The sequence below is a fragment of the Micromys minutus genome, assembly GCF_963924665.1.
Source record: "Micromys minutus genome assembly, chromosome: 25".
Classification (NCBI taxonomy): Eukaryota; Metazoa; Chordata; class Mammalia; order Rodentia; family Muridae; genus Micromys; species Micromys minutus.
The window spans coordinates 40,732,333-40,752,866 of record NC_137960.1 but is presented as its reverse complement, the minus strand read 5'-3'; the positions used below and the strand labels follow the sequence as shown (position 1 = coordinate 40,752,866).

The following is a 20,534-nucleotide window of genomic DNA, read 5'->3' as shown; positions in this document are numbered from 1 at the left end:
GTGTATATAAAAGATACTGTAAAGTAACTTTGTCCCAATTTTAAATGATTGTTTGTTGTAAGATAAATCTTGATTTCAGATGTGTTAAAAGTGTGGGTCCATCCACCTTAGGATGTATTTAATTCTGCACTGAAATAGTGTATTTCATAAGAGTATTAAGCATTAAGTACATTAAATGGAACATGTAATCAGTATCAAATTTTTAATTAAGCTTTTTTATCATCTTTGTTTCATTTAACATTTGCAATGAAGAGTAGGTTGGAGGGTACATTAGTTTCTAGGAGACATCTTGCAAAAATTTTATGATGCATAGATTTTCAATTTGGGAATCATCTTATCTTCAGGGATATGACCCAGAGGTTATACTCAGAGCATCCAGGAGGACCTGAAAGCAGAGCCATGTTGAGAAGCTACAGATAACTTAAGCCCTGCTCTGTGTTTTCTTTGTAACAATAAAGATCTAAATTGGCCACTGGTACACTGTGACTCAGGTCTACAGCAGTTTTAGAAACATCTGACTCTTACAGGAAAGATTTCACAAAGTGCACTTGTAAAATGTGGTGTTCACTGCCAAGAAAACCCATCTGATCTGTGAGAATGCCTACGCTTCCCAGCCTTCTCTTCATAGGCTCTGAAAGGTCGTGACCATAAACACTAATTATTCACCTGCCAAAACAGAAGCCTCCTAGTGAGATCTAACCATATGACCCTTTGGTAGTTTATAGATGGCCAAGAATCACAGAACACTTCTAAATTTTCTAGCACTCTCTACCAATGGGCCAAGAAGCCTTGAGAACCAGTAGGTTTGGAAAGTCCCCACTTTCCAGCTGACTGAACTCTTTCTTTGGTAAAGTTGCCAAGTAAGTCATTCTCTCAGTACATGCCCCTCTTGGCCACATGTATTCCAGGGAGATTGCTTTTGTTAACTGCAGAGAACTCAATAGAAAGTCACCTTTGTGGGCCCCATCACAATTTCTCCAGATGGCCTCATGACTCACTCAGTACAACTTTAGACTCTATTTCATTCCTTTTTATTTAAACGTTCTCATGTAGTCTCTTCCTCACAGTCTAGAACAAGTGGGCAGAGCTTTCTGGTCCTCCCTTATCCTTTTTCCTTTGTGCTGGCGTTGCAGGGGTAAGGTGGCTAATTTATACATCACAGGAAATAAAACAGCCGTGAATATGGCTGAGCCCAGACACGTGTACAGAATTACTGGCAGATCTGGGTACTGTCCCTGAAGAATTCCAATCACTGCAGGAATGGCCATTTCTCCCAGGGCAGCACCAATTACGAAGAACGCTGTGGATTTCCCAGTTAAGGTGGTGTACTGCTCAATCCAGGAGATGCCGCTGGGAAATGTGGCTGCCATTGAGGCTCCATACACAGAAGTTGCAATCCAGACACAAAGAGGGGTCTTGTTAAAAAGCACCAGAAAGAAACACGAGACCAGGCTGCCAATGTTGCTGAGCACAATCATGGTTCCAGGTTGTAAGAGTGTTGCAAAGAAGATGGCCAGGCCCCTGCAGGCTGCAAAGGTTCCCCAGAAGATGGAGTTCAAGCCAGCTGCCTCACTCTCTTCCATACCAACATGGGTGGTGGCGAAGGAGAATACATAAGAGCCGTATGTTATCTCGGCCCCCACATAGAAGAAGAAGAAGAGGAAGAGGAGGCACAGCAGGGCTCTGTGATATTTAGCCCTTTGAGCTCCCTGTGCAGATACTGCAGATTTTTTCTGCTTTGAGCTTTTCTTACAAAACAGACCAAACAGGAAGACAGAAACTACTAAGATATAGGTGCCGATGGAGGCATATGTCCACAGCAGATTCCTGTCATCAGGTACTGCGAACACAGAGTCTTCGTTGGCTTTGGAGGATCGGTTCAGCATTAGAGCGATAAAGTCGGACTCGGTGTAGTTCTGAGCAGATGCTGTGGTACTCCAGGCCAGTTTAGCCAGCAGGGGAGCCAGAAAGGCACCCAAGGCAAAACTGAAGTGCAAGGCCTGCATATGAGGGGCTCCTTTGTCCCCCCAAAGATCCAAGATGAGGACGTTTGCACCTGCCAACAAAATGTGGGGAATAAAGTTAAATTGTCAACAACCCAACAAGTCGTTACTATGACAAAGAGGCTGAGCCTGTGTCACATGTCAGGAATGCTGGGATGTTCTAAGTAACCCAACCTTGGCTTCAAGTGATTCTGATTAAGGGACTGGCCCATGAACTACAGAAAACTAAGTGCTGTAATATCTCAGCCTCATACATGGAATGCTACAAGCATTCAGTAGTGAACCACTACCTGCTGGAGCAAGGCACACTAGCAAAGAGCTGTTAAAATAGTGTTTACACCACACTGGACAGCAGTACTATATAGCATTGTAAATATTTGAAATATACGTGTTTACCAGGCAAAATTTTATCGTCAGATTGGCCAAATGGCAAATCTTTCTGAGAAACCACTTGAACATTGTGGATGAAATATGTGGATGTAAAATATTCCATCAGGATCCTGAATGCCCTAAGCCTCTCTGTGCATGTTATAGGCACAACTTTCAGACACCACACAACATTGTCTGAATACCTGTAAGCAGAAACGCCCCAAGCATCAAGCCTTTGGCTATTCTATTTTAACCTGATACTTTGAGATAAGCATGTAACTTTGCAACCAAATGAAACCTGAGCCATAAGATATCGCATGATTTATCAGGGACACTGCAGCCAGGAAGTGGAGCAGTGCCTTGACCAACCATTATTAGAGATGCTTCTTCCTGCAGCAAATTGGAACACAGAGATGAACAGTCAGGCATCACACACATGCACACACATGTACACACATGCATGCATATGCGTACAGAGACAGATAGACACAGAGTTACACACACACACACACACACACACACACACACACCTTGAAACACTGAACCCTAAACTTGACATCTCCATCAAATCTCTCCCCTCAGAGCTCAGGGACACATGGGAGAAGAGACAGAAAGAACACAAGGGACGGAGAACACAGGACCTCTAAATCAACATGGCCAAAGCACATATGAATTCAAAGACGCTGAGGCCACAGCATGCGCTGGGCCTGTACTCAAGACCTTCGCGAATATATTATGGCTTCCAGATTAGTGTTTTTACGGGATGCCCGAATGTGTGAGTGGGGGTGTCTCTGTTTCTTGTGCCTTAACTTGGGCTCTTTTCCTTCTATTTGATTGTTTTGTCCAATTCCAAAGTGTGGGTTTTTGTTTTATTTTATATTTTATTATTGTGCTTTCAAAGCCTAAGGAGAGACAAAGGGTGTGGATCTGGACTTTAGGGATGGGAAAGAGGAACTGGGAGGAGTGGGGGAGGGGAAAGAGGAGAAAAAACTTTCAGCGAAAGGAAAAAGGACATCAAGAGAGGGCAAGAGGGCAGGAGCTGGAGGAAAGCGCACACCACGCTTGTAGAAAAGCTATGCCTTTAAAGATTTAGAGCTTCTAAGAGAAATTAGCATGGAACATAGAAATCAACAGAAGAAAGTGTCACAGAGCTCCTTCGCTCTTGGCTTAGAAAGCAGGTATATTTTAGCTGTATGTTTGAGTCTATGCTTTCTTAGCCAAATGCTGACTCATGCTTGTTTTTAGCCACCAATTCCTCTTCCTTTACAGTGACAAAATTTAACCCCCAAATGAAAGCCATTTCACCTGCACTGCCAACCACAGAAGGGGCTTTTCTAAGTTTAATCTCACAGAAGGAAGTCTGTACGTCTGATCGTAGAGTTGGCTGTTCAAAGATCGATCCCAAATCAGCAGTAAGTGTGGTTGCTACCGGGGTGCGCTGACTGAGTGACCCCAGGGCCAAGTCAGAGTCTGTGTCATCTCAAAAGTATTCGGGGACAGCAGACATCAGCTGCTGGACTGTCTATAGAGTTCCCAGCCTTGGGGACGACGCTGCAGGTGTCACATACCTGTATCCACAACGCCAACAGAAGCCCCAAAGAAAGACATGGTGATGATCAGTAAAACGGCTGTCTTACAGAACGGGATGAGGTGAAGGCCCGCGGTGGTTGCCGCCATTGCTGCCCCTGGGAAAAAAGGTAGAAATCCAGTTATAGGAGCTGCGACTGTAACTCAGTAGTGGAAGGCTTGCCTGGCATGCATGAGTCCCTCGGTTTGTTCCCCCACCGCAAAAATACATTTTCATATTAAAAACCATGAAAATAAGCCACAAAACCCCCTGTCTTCCCTCAGGATCCTAAAAACCTATAAGAACACAAAATAAGACTGAATTAATGGAGCTGCGGTTTCAATGTGGTTTTGTGAAATCATGTAAGTTCCAAAAGGCTTTTGTGACCTAAGATATAAATGACTGCGGCTTAAACACAATTATAGTACTGTTAATAATCATAATAAGTTATACAGCAAAGCAAAGTTAAATCGCAAAGGGAACAGGCCAGAAATGTACTTATTGTTACATGTATAGGAATATAGATGTTAGATGTGAGTTAACAATGCTTTTGGTGTAAAAGTTCCGGTTAAACATTCCTAAATTAGTTTTGGGGACTAGGGAGGGAAATATAAGAAGAGCCGGTTATTTATTTATCAGCAGTAACTTATTTTCCTTATTTTGCATCTTATAACATTCACTTACTTTCCCTAAATTTCTCATAATTGTGCCAATGTATTGGGGAAAATTATGATAAGAGCTTTGCCATCTTTTCAGGGTGTGGAAGGTACAGTCTTGGGTTCATCTGAGACACTGGACGACAGAGACAAAAACACAGTTTGTATAATGTCTCTCACAACCCCCAGACCCTGCAGGTTCGATCCTGAAGCCACAGAATCAGCCAGGTTCCAGGAACTCATTCTGACCTCTGTGGCCCCAGAAGCCCCGCCCCCACCCTCGCAGATAAGCAGAGCCTCACGGTCAGCAGGGTTGCTCAGGGTTGCCAACACTCATTTCCGGGGGCCCACCGAGTTTCCAGGGGGATCAGTACACACTCGCTCCTGCTGCCAAGAACAGAGGACTCTAGACGCCCAGCTTCTAGGGGCGACACCCCCGCCCTGCGCATGTCTGTTGTCAAGCATGTGCAGCCAGCGCTTTCCACAGACAGTAAGGTGTGTAAAGTCGCGACAGGCACACGACAAAGGTTGGTGTTTACTCACCCAAAAGAAAGAACTGATTCATGTGGTCAAAGAGAACCCCGCCAATCATGGTGCCACACAAGAACCCAGTGGCACGGCCCACAAATATCAGGGACAGGCTGCTGATGTTTCTGTTCACGTTCTCTGCCAGGTCTTGAAATGTGGGTCCCAGGATTGCAACACTCATCCCCTGAAATGTAAAAGACGGACCCTTCTTACTTACAATAATTGAAATGGTGTCTAAAGAGAGGGGTAACAGATGCTGCTGTCAGGAAGGGGACGGAAGACTGTGGTGGCTTTTGAGAGCCGCTGTTGAGGAAAATCTACAGTGGCGAACAATTATTGCTAGAGCAATCCGATCCTTTGGGTTTAATCTATGTACAACCTTCCATTTTAAGACTTAATCCAGTAATTTCTGGGATAGGGCTTTTGTAGCCCCGGCTGCCCTCAGACTCAGTGTATCCAAGCGTGGCCGCGAACTCCCGATCTTTCTGTACGCACTTCGTCAGCACTGGGTTTACAGGTGTGCACCTCCATGACTAATATTAAAATTACATAATTCCTCTGGGTTTTTTTTCTCAATCCTTTTTCCCCCTTAAAGTGTTATTCTGTATGACATAGTTTACGAACTGGTTTTGCATATTTTCAAATGTACTTTATGCCAATGTTAAGAATTAACATGGCCTAAAGACAGAGTATATAAACCTAGCAACTCAGGGGGCTGACAAGAGGGTACAGAATTCAGAACCTGCCTGGTCTAGCATGAGTTCAGAGTTAGCCTGAGTGAGAGACACGTCTCAAATGAAAACAACATGGTACAGTGAGTGGAGAGCTTGCCATATAAGCTTATTCGGCCAGAGTTAGAGTTCTAGAATTCACACTTTAAACACCGGGCTGATGACCTATGCCCGCAGTCCCAGCGCCACCTTGCTGGCCAGCCCGCCTTAGCCTCATTGCTGATTTCCAAGCCAGCTGAGAGACCGTATCTCAAAATATGAGGTGGACAACACCTGAAAGGAAGATTAAAAAGTCTAATTTATTGAAAGAGGGGTGAAGGGGATGGCTCAGAGGTTAAGAGCACTGGCTGTCAGGGTCAGTTCCCAGCACAGTGATGTCACAGTGGGCAACTCACAACTCCCTCCGGAGGAATGGGCCCTGTACTCATCTGCACACACCCACATGTGCACACACAGAGGCATAACTCAAAAGTCACTAAAATTAAATTTTAATTATTGCACGAAACTAAAATTATCCAAACCAAGAAGTACAGGAAGGATAATGTGAGAGTTAGTCAGAAAGCCCCACAAAATGTCCAAGTGTTGCTTTTCTAAGGGGAAAAGTGAAGGAATATTTTTGTACTGAAGTAGGATAACCAGCTCAAAAATAAGTTGAGGAAACGGGGCAGAAACTGAAGGGGTAAGGGCACCCAGCAAGGCTGTGGTCCTGGGGCCATGCCTGCTGAGGTTAGACGGGACCTCCTACAAGGTTTTCTACATATCTAAGGTACACTACAAAACCTCAATTCTTGTTCTCGTTAAAATAATACGGTTTCTTAACATGCTGGCTGCCACCCTTCCTTTTTAATATTTTAGTACATTATTCTTATGCATTACCCCCCCCCCCCAGTCAGTGTGGCTTGGTCCTAATAAGCTACTGTGGAGGCTTTTACTTTAAATTCGAAGTAGTTGGCCTAGAACACAGGGATTGCCGCTGTCCCGAGCTCCCTGCTTTACCTGTTAACTTTTTCTTCACAGGGAAACTGTGTCCTCTGTAAAAGACCTAAGTTGACCCAACAACATTTGCCCCTCTTGTTTTTTTTTTTTTTTCATTTGCCTTTAAAATGCTGATGTGATTTGGTTGCAGAGGGTTGTTGTTCCCTGTGACCTTTGACATTTTGCTGAAGTTCCCCCAAATCAAAGCCTATGTATATCCGTGTCCCATATGCTTGTCTGGAGCTCTCTGAGGCCAGAAGAGGAAGTTAGACCCCCTGAAACTGAAGTTACATACATGTAAGTATGACACATAACACGTATCATAGATGAGCTGCATGTGGATACTGAAAATTGCATCCAAACCTTCTGGAAGAGCAACCATGCACCATACTGCTGAGCCATCTCTCCAGTCCCCAAATACTTTTCTTTACCATGAATTAATTGATTTGCATGATTTTCAGATGGATCTCTGGAATATATCTCAAAAAGATAATTCTCTTTACAAAAGTGTAGATAGGCAATTAGTTGGGCTATTGTGTTTTATTAAATTACATGGGAAACATTGCTAAAACAGTGCTATAATTTTTTTAGCTTCTTTCGCAGCAGTGTGTTACAAATGCGCCTCAGAAACTGTGTGACAGTCATAAAAACGCATCAGTCACAATCCTGTCATCTTTAAGTGTTACATGCTAGAGTTGGGCACTGTGGCCTGCATGCCAAGCTGATCAGAAGGATGAGTGCACGTTTGGTCAACATGGGCAACACGAGATCCCGTGCATGGAAGTCACACGTGATCCACAAAACCAACATGCCAAGTGCATTGGTAGTTTAACTCTCGTGAGGCTTTTGGCCTTGGCCATTTTGTCTTGTTACCTAAGGTTATTTCGGGTGGTACTTTGTGACGCTACAGTTGAAAGGTTTGGAGGTCAAGAACATTCGTGGAAAAGATTTTCAAGCACAGGAAATCTGTGACTTTAAGAATGTTCCATCGGACTGGGTAGGAATTCTCAGACTTCTAATGAAGGACCTGGTGGCTCATAAACATCAAGCTGATGTTTAACCCAGCATCAAGCTCAGTAAGAATTAAGTACCAAGGGAATGACTTGGCAGATTCTCATGCTAAGTAGGCAGTGGTGAAATTAGGAAGCTATATAGTTTGGATGAGTTCCCTAAGACAGATTCAAGTCTAATTACCTACCACAATCTATTTAATGAACTGTTTCGGGCACTTGAAATGGAAAAGCAAAACTAGCGTTTCAGGGGATGGAAATCCATTGCCAAGCATGGGCCCAGGGGGAGCTTGGAAGTCTGCCTGGGGCTCTCTGAGTCTTTAAAGTTTGAGGCAACAAAAGATCTGTTCTCCAAGACTCCAGAGAGTCTTGTGGGGAAACTGAAGTGACTCAAAACAGAACCTAAGCATCTCTAACGGATAAAAGGCTTCAAACCAATGTTTGGCTTTTCAAGCCTTAATCTTCTTGGTCCACACAAGAAAGGTCTTAAGTGATATGTCCCTAGAAGCCACTAGAAGCCACATGCCTTAAATCCTGGTGGATGGATGCGTTCACTTGGCCCTCAGCTCTTACTTCATCATACAGAAGTATTTCCCGTGCGGTGATTGTGTGTGTGTGTGTGTGTGTGTGTGTGTGTGTGTGTGTGTGTGTGTGTATGTGTGTGAATTGTCATAACTAGGTATGGTGGTGCAGGTTAAGAGTTTCAGCCCTTGGGAGGTAGAGGTAGGAGGATCGAGGATCGAAAATTCATTGTCATTCTTGGCTACATACTGAGTGTGAAGCCAGCCTGGGCCACAGAGTCCAGATTTGACACTACCTTCTAGACTCCGCAGGCTCCTGCACATACATGGTGCCCAGAAACACTTACCAGGCATACCCACATAACACAGAAAATCATCTTTTTTTTTTAAGGGTCCGCACCTCTGGTGATAGGTATAGTCTCATAAACTATAACACTACCCAGTAGTCATGGCTTTAAGGAATTACACCAAAGCATATTTTCTCTAGGTTAAAACAGCCCATCAAACCCACCAACTGGCACTAGCCAGAATTCCCATGATCTAGAGCCTGGAGAATGGGTCTTTTAGAAACCATCAAGTTACTTTCCCTTAACTTCGTTGGCAGGAGCCATCCCAGGTTTTTCTCTGTGCAAAACTTCTAGGCCTTCAGTCTTGGGTCTGTATCTCTTAACTGGAAGGGGCTGCTCGTGTCTGCTCAAACTGTGGCTGAAGACCTTAAGGAAAAGCTGGTCAGATCTCCTCGGAAATCAGACACTATTGTGATTATGGGCCACTTCCCTAAGATCAGAGGTGAGCTCTTCTCTACCATTGCAGAGAATTCTCTTTCCCCCTTTGCCTCTAATGCCTGATGCCCCTCCCTTTACCTTTGAGGGAAATATCTGAAACCATAATGGGCGGATACAGCAAAACTAATGCTGTAGCAAACACCAGAGCAGTGCTGGGGTTGTGAGCTAGATGCTCCCAAATAGGAAACATTGTTATTGCCAGTGGTGTCTCATGACTCAGTGACACACACTGGAGTCACACTCAGTGCCACACTGGAGGAGGAGAAACTCTCCTTGACAGGCTACGCAGCTTTGTTCCTTGCTCTCTACTGTCCCTGGAAAATAACGTGACCTTGTCAACTAATAACCTACTCACCAGAAAAAAATAGAAAACTTGGGGCTGGAGAGAGGGCTCAGCAGTTAAGAGCCCTCGCCCATCTCGGTGTAGACCTGGGTTCCATTCCTAGCACTCACTGGTTGGCGATGGATGGTCTACACCTCCAGTCCTGGTCTCCAGGGCACCGGTGTGAGTGTGGGGCACATGTATATGTTCAGGAAATCATACACAAGATAAAAATTACAAGTAGAAAACTGGAGTGGTATTTAAGTATGTATGTACTCTCCAAGGCACTGAGAATTACCTGTGAGTAAAGCAAAAGCTCATTTATGTTAATTAAGCACAGTAAGGTCCATTTCCACAAAAGGTCTGTATCATTATGTGTTGAAAAGGATCACAAAATTTTTTTCTGTCAGGCTGGGTTTAGATCTCTGAGCTTACGGACGGATGAACAAATCTAACAGTCTTCTGCCCAAACTCTTCTACCTGCAATGACTCAACTCCCGGGCCTGTGCAGGACTTTTCTATTGCCTTCTGCCTCTCACACGGTTAGATCTTGCAGTTCGGCACAACTAGTTCCTGCCCTTTGAGTGGGTTTCCTTGAAGTTTCCTAAAGCTTCCAATAATCAGAGGCCAAAACAGTCAATCTGAAAAATTAGCACCTGTCCTGAAGTGGTAAGAATAAGTTAGTTTCAAGTGACGTTTCTAACAATGTGCCTGGGTGTCTGCTCTCTGCACTTGTGGGACACTGATTACATGACATGTGAGCACTTAAGTTGGGGAAAAGATGAATCTTTTTTTTTACAGCCAATCAGATGCTCCGGAAGTTCAGAGGAGGGAGAAGCTTAAGGATGAGTGAGAACATTTCTATTTCACAATCAATGGAACAAATTTAGTGTTATAGACTTCCTCCCTCCATGTTGGGGCTAGGGTGTGGTGATGAAGAAAAAAGGAATTGTCTGCCTAGCTCCTCCCCCTTGCTTTTACAGTGCACAAAGTGTGGCTCTAATTAAAAAGATGCCTGAGGCTAGGGTAAATCTGTGTGAGGTCCAGGTTTGCAACCCCAGCATCCCCTTGATGATACTTCTGTTTCTCTAGACGTGCTCTTGCATAAATTAAGGAAGTTTCCCAGAGGAAAGGGCCATGTGATGTATTCATGGAAACTCTGAGTTGGTTTGCAGGCATCTGGTGTGGTGGAGGCCAAGCCTGTTGCATCCAGGGTTCAAGCACTGATATTTAAGTTCATTGGCTCCTGTCACAAGACTGACTGGGGGGGGGGGGGCTCTGAGTCCCCAGTGGAGCAATTTAGTTTGTGCAAGAAAAATGGCTAAGGTTTCTTTTTCCACAAATGCTATTCAAGCATTAAAGTCTCAAGTGAAGACAAGTTACTGCAGCCATGACAGTCTGATTGTGTGGCAGAATATGAAAAACACCAGCCCTGTGTTAATGACCCTGCTTGTGTGCTTTTTCCATGTAAGTTAAAGGATTTGGGACTGGACTCCTAAGAGACAGATTTCCAATGTTATTTCTAGTGGCTCAGCAGGCAAGGGCACCTGCTGTAAGATTAACAAACTGAAGTCAGTGCCTTGGACCTACACAGTTGGAAGGAGTGAATGGACTATCTTAAGTTGTCCCCTGACTGCTGCATGAACACCATGTTGCACACACACACACATGCACACATACACGAGTACACACACACACACACACACACATGCACGTACGCCTACACACACCACAATTTATTGGAAAACTGAATTCTAACAAATGCAAGTTCCAATATCTTTCCAGGGGATTTTCTTGTAGGATGTGTGGGAATCGGATCCCGTCTCCCAGAGCCAATGGACTATTGCCTGTTAGTGTGGCATCCTTAAACCTTCTCTGCAGCACAGAGGCGGGAAAGGTACTGTGGGTGGGTCTGTACCGACCGTGTGGCCTTTCTACACAGAGGGCGTTCATCAGACAGTGCTTCGATGAACTGTGGAGATTCTAGAAACACATAGGATTTTAAAACCATAAGCACAGTGAAAGCAGATGCTGAAACCAAGAGAGGGGAGGCCACAAGGAAATCGGAACAACACAGAACAATCGTTTAAAAATGATCCAAAAGGTGGTAGAGCAGGACCAGTTAAAAACCATCTGACAAGTTTTAGGAGTGTCTTTGGAGCTCACAAGCCATGCTTTTGGACAGGTTCAGAAGAGCTACAGCACTAGGCACCTCAGGGTTAACATCTTTTCATGGTGCATTAGTTTTTGGTTTGGAAGCTTTTACCACTGGGGCAGGGTATGGAGCTAAGTGGGTAGAGTTCTTGTGAAACCCTGGGTTCATCCACAGTACATAAATGGAACATGCTCTGCACATATACACCGACATCCCAGTGCCTGTCTGCTCATATACACCTGACATCCCAGTGCCTGTCTGCTCATACACACCGACATCACCGACATCCCAGTGCCTGTCTGCTCATCTACACCGACATCACCAACATCCCAGTGCCTGTCTGCTCATATACACCTGACATCCCAGTGCCTGTCTGCTCATACACACCGACATCACCAACATCCCAGTGCCTGTCTGCTCATATACACCGACATCCCAGTGCCTGTCTGCTCATATACACCGACATCCCAGTGCCTGTCTGCTCATATACACCTGACATCCCAGTGCCTGTCTGCTCATATACACCTGACATCCCAGTGCCTGTCTGCTCATATACACCGACATCCCAGTGCCTGTCTGCTCATCTACACCGACATCACCAACATCCCAGTGCCTGTCTGCTCATACACACCCGGCAGCCCAGTGCTTGCCAAGCCGGGTCAGGAGGATCAGGGGTTCTAGGTATTTATCAAGACCAGCCAGGGATAGAGATTTTGTCAAAAGGACGAGGAGATAAAGAAGGAAGAGGAAGAAGAGGAGGAGAAAGAGGAGAGGGGGGAGGAGGAAGAGGAGAGGACTAAAGAAGTTTTCTTTTAGCTTTTTATTAAAGGCAGGGAACATGGAACATAATTTGTTTAGACGTCTCTTTGATTATCAAGGGACCACAAAAGCACAAAACAAGTCAACTTATATGAAGTGTTTCCTCTCTGGAGGATAAACTTAAAACTAAGGAACAAAATCGTACAAAATCCTGAGAGATTTTTGTCTGTTATTTTCTGTTAATTTCAAGGAATCAATCAAGTGCCTGTTAATTTTTTTTAATTAATCTCTTTCCTAATTATGTGTATGTGCCATGGACGGGAGATGTGCAGGTCTCCATGGAGAGCAAAGGCATCAGATCCCTCCAAGACTGGAGTTACGGGTAGCTGTAAAGAGCCGGACCTGGACACTAAGGAACAAGCGGTGACCCAAGTGAGATCAGGCCGAGCATCTCTCCAGCCCAGTCACTGACTTTAAAATGCACGTATCCGGTAGTTTGTTATCCTACCATGGAGGGCACTATCCCAAAAGAAGACTGTAATACGTAGAGTACAGTTTGACCTTTGAAAGGTTTTAATTCTGCAGCTGTTTATTGCAAAGTGTTGGGCGGACTTGGCAAGCGGATGAGGAGTGGGAAAGGGGAGGGGGGAGGGGTGGGGGAGGGGGAGGGGCCAACAGTGAGGAAATGTGTAAGTAATTCACAGCAAATGCCACAGGTGGGCTGAAATTTGAGAAAATGTAAGTGCTAAGTTTCCGTTTGCCATGAAAAGCTTCCAAAGTTTCCTTTAGTAGGAATTTCCACCCTAGTTCAGTTCTGTGCCTCAGTGTAGACTTGCAGGCCTTCTGCAGGTATCCTCGGACACGCTACAGGCCAGTTTTGACGTTCTGAATTCTAACACGTAGGACCTCAGACTACATGATGGGGCTGAGCTCTCTGTAGAACTTACTAAACTAGTGAGTTTCTTCAGGGAAATGAAGGATACCTTTCCTTTGTTTCTGAGGTAGAGACCCGTGTAGCTCAGGCTGGCCTTGAACTCTGTATCACTGAGAATAGCCCTAAATCCCTATGTCTTCTGCCTTGAGTCCTGTGTGCTGGGGTGGCAGGTGTGTGCCAGCATGCCATACTTGGACACTTCTTTACCTCAGGCAGCCAGTCTACAGCCATTGTGTACCTTAGTCACTGGCACACCACCCCAGACCAGTCGGAGTCTAAGTTTATTGAGCACCTATTGCACGAAGTGTATTGTTTGATCTTGATCCATTTTAGTTTCTTGGCGCTGTCCTCCCAGGGGTCATCATAACTGACTCCCTGAAACACGGTATTACCTCAGGAATCATGAACATTTTATGTACGTAGAAACTTAGAACAAAACATGAAGGAAGCTTAAAGAGGATAATAACCTGCCCTTGACATTTTGAACTCCGAGAATGGACCAAAGCAGCCTTTCCCATGGTAACAGGAAGGGCCTGAAGCTACCTCTTTAGGTAGGACACTGTAACAGACCTTAACTTGTCAACAAACTACAAACTAAGAAAAATCTGGTTGGCTGAGCAGACAGGCTGCCAGTGCCCAGAGATGGGCAACGGTGAAACATGAGGTACAACCCAAATCTGCCCTTCTGTGCGCGACCTTCTCCTTCTGCCTACGGGTACTGACTCGGATGATCCCACAACATCACTTTGTATAAAGAAAGAGCAAAAATGAACCTTTCCAGCCTTTTCTTTTTTAATAGGAGAAACAAGATCTAAAGGCTAACAAGTTGGCACTTAGAAGAAATGGCTTGGGCCCTTTAAAAAAGTTTCTAATTCATTTACATTTCAAGAACCACAGATTCGAATTTCACCCTTCTGCTCCAAAGGCAAGTGCGCATCCTACCTAGACGGCAGCGGTAAGAACCAGAGCGAGCGCAGACCACAGCAAGTAGCTCATACAAGAGTAAAGGCAGGTCATGTCTTCAAAGGAATCGCAACCAGGGAACTCTCAGTAAGCATCTGCGGGGATTTCTTTATCCCATCCAATCAATACAACCTAAGAAACGCCTGTGGCTAGGAGACTAGTGAGAGACTCTCCTCAGGGGACTCACCCTCCCAAGCCCCTTGGATCACAACCAAGAAGAGATAGGGAACAGGGAGGCTTGACACAAACACTGATTTGGAGGGTACTCGGGGTTTGTAAAACGCAGCCGCGGTGTACGTTGCTCCATGACCATCACATGACAATGGAAGTTGATTTGGAGAGGGCTGTGGACAAAGTAAGGGCTGTTCTTGACTCTACCACTTAACCAGCTGTATGAGCCAGAAAGGTGATTTTTTTTTCTCTCCTACCATTATATACCCATCTGTAAAATCAAGCGGTTGGCGTAATTTAGTCAAGCCATCAGAGAACCCCTCCTCCAGTAGATTTCTCTGTATAGGAAGGTGCAGGGGACAGCGGCTACAGCGCCTGGCAACCTCTTTTTTCTTTTTGTCTCCCTCGTACTAAGAGGAGCCTTACAAGATAGACTGTGGGGTGGGGGTGGAGAAACATGTTAGGCAAGAATCACCCGCGCTCTTGACAGTGACCCTCCGTGATTAGAATTGTGCTATGTGTTAGCCTATGAAACTGAAGCCCCAGCGTACTAACTAAAGCGCTCAAGGTCACACAACGTGCAGGCAGCGAAGGTGAGAGTCCAGCTGGGAAGGGCAGGTCCCCTGCAGGAGGCTCGCCCCCAGCCTGGGAGGGGTGCAGCCTCAGCTCTCACCAGCCCCAGGAAGGCGGCGCACAGGACCGCGGTGGAGAACCAGCGCAGCATGCTCCCGGCCCGGTCACTCCGCCCGGAGGCCACCGTGGCCCGCTCGCTCCGCGCCGGGGTCTGCGGCTGGTGGAGCCTCTGCGCCGCGGCCTCGGGCCCAGCGCTCCCGGTCTTCACGTCCAGCTCCAGCTTGGCGGACAGCTACTGGGACGCGAGCACCCTCAGGGGCTCCTCCAGGCTCCGAGGTCCCTCCTGATACCACCTGCCCCCAGGGACCGTCCTGACTCAAGGCCTCTGGTGGCTGGACTTTGACCCTGGCCCCAGCTGGCCACCGAGTATGTTCACTCTCCATCTTGCAGAATCGCAGCGGTTCCCGTGACAGAGTAAGGCCTCTGGCCAACCTGGAGTCAAACCGGAAGTCATGGCGGTTGCTTAGGAAACCGAGCTCAGCGGGAGTCCGAGCTGCTACTGCAGCCTAGCAACATCATCTATACTGTGTGCTGCTAAGGCTGGAGGGAACACCCCGGAGCTGGATGGAAGGTTCTCTTTACACGTCCCACCCCTGCCCTCCGTCCACATCAGAGCTTTCCAGGTCTGTTATTCAACTTTCAGGCCACAGATAACCCGCTGAAGCTCCGGGATAGGCTCCTGGAGCCGCATGCTCTTTTCTCACCTGAGCCCCGGGGTTCAGAGAGGATCCAAGCACAATGAGAACAGACAGTTCACCTCAAGATCAGTCAGCAATCTCTGTCCTACTCAAATAGCTCAAGACACGTGTGCGCTCAAATTTTGTGGCTTCAAGAGAGTGGAAGCTCAAATTTCCAGAAATGATTGGAGCCTAACAATGCCATGACTTCTGGGTAAAGCCACGACAGGCGCCAGCTTTGTTGCGTTTGCTATACTCAAGCCAACAATGTAACTTTATCGTCTATCTGGAAAACCTCCTCCTCCCTTTCTATATCACGGATTACTTATACCAAGAAAAACATTTGTTCATAAGATGTTTGGTCAAGAAGTAAGAGGGAAGAATTTTTTGTTTTATTTAAAACAAACAAACAAATAACAATCCTTATTCCTGTAAATTAACCACTTGGAGAAGATCTGTCAAAGGTTGCTTATTATTTGATAAATTTTAATTACAGAACAAGTTATTATGTTTAATGGTACTAAAAAAGGCTAAAATTTTGTAATCTATGGCTTAATCTAATAGATATTTACATACCAGAAAATACTGACCACTCAGGTCACTGGGGAGATCAGGAAAATAAAAAATACAACAACTGTTGCTGGCCTGTAAAATAAACATTTATTTCTTCATGATGGGATGGGATAAGATGAGAGCCACACACAACTGTGTGAAAGCCCACAGACTTTCTTTCTCTGTTCTATTTATTCCTAGGTCTAGGCCTGGAAACATTAGCCTATGTGCAATCTAATCTAGACCTAGAATGTTTTCTATTTACTGCTGTGTAAACTCACCCTCTCTAGTTCTTTTCTGAACTCTGGCTGGCTGGTTCAACTGAGCTGTTCTGGCTCAAACTTCTCCCCTGACTGATTCAATCTGGCTTCTCTCAGCTTCTCACTGAATTGCTCTGCTTGGCCTCTAACTCTGGCAATTTGTTCTAGTCTTCTGGCTCCTTCTTAGTCTCTGCACTACTGGATGGAACTCACGAGTGAACTCAACTGTACTCAGCTGCGCTGCGGGAACTGAACCGGCTGAACTCACTCAGCCGTCTCTTCACTTCTCCAGCGGCAGTGACAATACCCTCTGGCCAGCAAACTGCTTGTAGGAAGGCAGCCCACCTCTGGCACTGGAATTTTCCTGTCATAATCTTATAGCTTCTGGGAACATCTTCTTTTGCCCACACAGGAAGCTTTCTTTTAACTGATGTGTTTACATTAACAGGCACCAGCTGCTGGAGAGTCTCATTCACCATGTCTTCTGTGCCTTTCCCAACCATGCAGTTGTCAAGAATTCTTGCATGCAGTGTGAGCTAGTCTCCTGTCTGTGCCTGTCTTTCAGATGTTTTTCTAAGTCAATGAAACACTCAGGCATTATCAGTGCATCCCCTAGGAAGTGAAAGTTTTCTGAAAATGGAGAACAGGATTGTGGCAGGCCCACCACGCACCATTCCAGTTGCTCTTTGGAGGCTGGAGCTACAAAGATAAGAATGTTAGCAAGGCCCACTACGATAGGGCCAAAGTCCATTGCTTGTATCAAGGTCTCCTCTGAAAATCAATGTTGGGATGCAATGATACTAACTCTAGAAGAAGCGGTCATAAATTTAGGGGGCCTGAAGATGGGTGTGGGAAGAGTCGGAGGGGGAGAGGGTTGGAAATGATGGAAATATAGTAACTTTATATAAAAACTAATGCTGGGTACAGTGGCAGGAACAAGAGCACCATTTTTAGAAAATCTGTTACAACCCATAGGAATCCTGCACAATCCATTTTCATCTTCCGTCTTGGTGCTTGCCTCAGGGCCTCCATTCACTTCCCCAACAAGCTAGGAGGAGCCGGGCTTGCTCTCTGGTTCTGACCAGCACACATCGGGAGGTGAGCTTACCTCTGCTTTCATTGCTGTGCCCATATAGGACCCTGGGCTGTGGCTATCTGCTGCCACTGGCTACACAGCTGCCGAGGGGACCCTGGATGCAGAAACAGTTTCTACCCCTGGGACGTACTTAGTGCCTTCACTGAACAGCTCTACCATTTTTATCTGCATTGAACGTTTGTGCCGCTTTGAACGTTCCCGTGTTTCACAAGCACTGGATTTAGCTATGGATTTCTTTCCTTTGGGGATGCTGGATCCTCACGAATCTTGATAATTTTTCCTTTTTAGTGAATTAGGCCCTTCACCTGCTTTTCCCATTTCTCTTTTACTTCTTTAGCACTTTGTGAACCCGATTTACACACCAGTCTAAACTATCCAAATCTGTTAGAGCCTCTCCAGCTTCACAAAGACCAGATCCCACCATGGGGCTGAGCATTGTCACCGAAGCCCAGAGATGGGTTCTAGGTCTCTGCTGAACCAACTGTTTTCTTGACTCCCCTGTAAGCAGTCTCGTCTGCAGTCAAAGGAACATCGACCGCTGCTTATGTGTACCCACTTCTCCCCGGGACTCCTGTTATTAGAAAGCAATATTGCCAGTGCTGTACAAAGAAGAAGAAGAAAAAAAGCAAGGCAATTTCTTTTTGTAAAAAGGGGGTACCCTGGCCCCAATCGGGCAAGCAAGCCGTATACACAGCCAAGGTAGCCTCTGTCTAAAAGAATCACTTTGGAGAGCTTGGCAGTTTCTCATTGGCTGAGGTTCAACTTCATCGTCTACTTGATTAGATCAAGAAAGTAGGCTCTTAAAGCCCACTTCTTGGTGCATCTGTAATGGTGTCTCCAGAGAGGAGTCACAGGAAAGACTCCATCTACATCTGGGCATGGGCTTCTAGTTAATGAGCCTCTATCCTGGGCCTGGTGGTGGCATCGAACGTCCCTAGTTCCAGAACTCAGGAGACAGAAGCAGGCAGGCCTCTGTAAATTCAAGGGCAGCCATGTCTTCGGAGAGAATCTATCCTGAGTTTTGCTGTTAGTAGGTATGACACGGAGGCATATTAATTACCACTGTATTGCTGAGTGTCACTGTTGCTAGGCTGTCAGTGTAGACATGGGAATGCAGGTAAGAATATGGTGACCTGATTCCATTCCTGTCACTAGTGTTGACTCTAGCCTTCCACCTTCCATATGCGCCTCTCATTTCCATCAATAAGAGACCTGGTCCCTACTTTCCTTAGTATACTTCCTGTCTCTAGCCTGTGGAGGTAGAAGCAATCCTCTATCTTGGCCCTGACATGACACACCAGCCACTTTCTCCCTGGTCCCAACCCTCACAATGTGGTTATTTCTCAGGGAATGTTTAAAGAAGAAAAACCTATAACCTGCCATTGAGAAGTTGAGAAACACATACCCAGAAACTATCAAGTACGTATTTCATGCCAGATACCTTTCAAAATACTGTAGCTGAAAAACAGTAAAACTGACCAAAAAGTCTCTATGCTCATAGAACTTAAGAGTCCAGTGGGACAAGGAGACAGACAAAAGTACAGCATGCTAGTGACAACCGCTAGTGACAACCTTTAGAGCCAGACTCAGTTGGGAAGGAATGTAAGTCATGAGAGAGAAGAGACCAACCCAGACCTGCTCATTGAAAACTTCACAGAAGGGGACTTTTGAGAAAAGATCCAAAGGAAGACAGCCACAATCCGGTGGCTGCCTGGTGGAAGAGCCCTCCCACCTCCCACACAGACAGACGGACAGGAGGCCAGGGGGAGGGAGGAGGAGAAAAGGATGGCAGGTGGAAGATGAGTTGGGGGCTGCAGGATGATTCAGTGTCTGAGGGGAAACAGGGACCAGAGAATGATGTTGAGCTAACTTCCTCTGACATCTCAACCAGATCATTCTGGCTGCCAGGCAGCAGAGACCACAAAGAAGCAAAATATAAAAACTATGACTGTCTCCACATGGGCAGGGGAGAAATGCTAGATATGTTTGAAACACAGCCAACAGGACTTGCTAGTGTACAACTGGTGGATGAGAGAGACACCGGGCATCAGGGTGGCTGCTTTCAGCCTACACTATTATAAAGTCACTACACACTGAAGAAAACCATCTTAAGGACCCAGTTGGGCATAGATTAAACCTGTGTATTCCTTTTAGTCTTTTTTGAGTCATTAATTTGGGAAACACAAGGCTGGGGGAAGTCAAGGGAGATGTCAGCATACAGTTCAAAATGGAGACCAGCAAGCAGAGTACAAAAGGGGTTCAAAGCAGAGGTATCTGGCTGAGTGTGGTCGCACGCACATGTGTAATACCCAGGAGGCTTAGGCAGGAGCCCGGCATGAGCTTCAGGGACAACCTGTCTCAAGTAGCAACTCTGCCTCAAAGGGATGAGTCAAAAACCAGGTCCTGATGTGACCCCAATACTTAGAAAATAAATAGGATCCAGGGATGGAGTGGCCGGAAGCCAGAAGAACCAGAGGTTGGGTGTTGTGGAAGCCTAGCTCAGAGGCAGAGCTGATCCACCAGACCTCATGCTCACGGGGCTGGCTGCAGCCGTGGTAGAGCACTTTGGCATGGGCACGACCCTGGGCACACTCCTCAGGGACAGGACCCTGGGCACACTCCTCAGGGCTTAAGGCTTTTAACTTTTAGACCACTCTGAGACGTTCCCTCCCCTGAGGAATGGCAAACACACCAGGAAAACTCAGCATAAAACACAAACACTTTACTTTTCTTCAAGACTGTATGTTTCAGTAATTCCCCTGCCCAGAAATGAAATCACAAGATCTTACAAGAATTTGCTAAAAATTTTATTGCATTTCCTGAAAATATCACGTTACCCCACTGTAAGATAACTATTCTCCAAAGTA

The 20,534-nt window shown here is 45.8% G+C and overlaps 1 protein-coding gene across 2 annotated transcripts; it reads right to left on the bottom strand.

The window, feature by feature from the left end:
• Positions 1–263: 263 nt before the first annotated feature.
• On the bottom strand, positions 264–15,452 carry LOC308437084 (sodium-dependent glucose transporter 1A). Of its 2 annotated transcripts, none has more exons than XM_080938143.1 (4): positions 15,123–15,452; positions 5,139–5,307; positions 3,941–4,057; positions 264–2,056 (listed from the first exon to the last, which is right to left on the bottom strand). In XM_080938143.1, exons 1-4 carry the CDS (start codon positions 15,171–15,173, stop codon positions 1,062–1,064), a joined length of 1,332 nt encoding a protein of 443 aa, XP_080794269.1. In that variant the 5' UTR covers positions 15,174–15,452; the 3' UTR covers positions 264–1,061. The 2 variants fall into 2 exon arrangements, with proteins under 2 accessions (XP_080794269.1, XP_080794270.1); XM_080938144.1 differs by lacking the exon at positions 15,123–15,452 and adding an exon at positions 4,624–4,731 and having other exon boundaries at positions 5,139–5,259.
• Positions 15,453–20,534: the final 5,082 nt, after the last annotated feature.

What these genes read in the sequence shown, in the direction of transcription:
- LOC308437084 (XM_080938143.1), bottom strand. Translation starts at nt 15,173, where the DNA reads ATGCTGCGCTGGTTCTCCACCGCGGTCCTGTGCGCCGCCTTCCTGGGG. An exon ending in GAATCAGTTCTTTCTTTTGG is followed by an intron (nt 4,058 to 5,138) that starts GTGAGTAAACAC and finishes CTTTTTTCCCAG; the next exon opens with GGGCAGCAATGGCGGCAACC. An exon ending in TGTTGGCGTTGTGGATACAG is followed by an intron (nt 2,057 to 3,940) that starts GTATGTGACACC and finishes TTTTGTTGGCAG; the next exon opens with GTGCAAACGTCCTCATCTTG.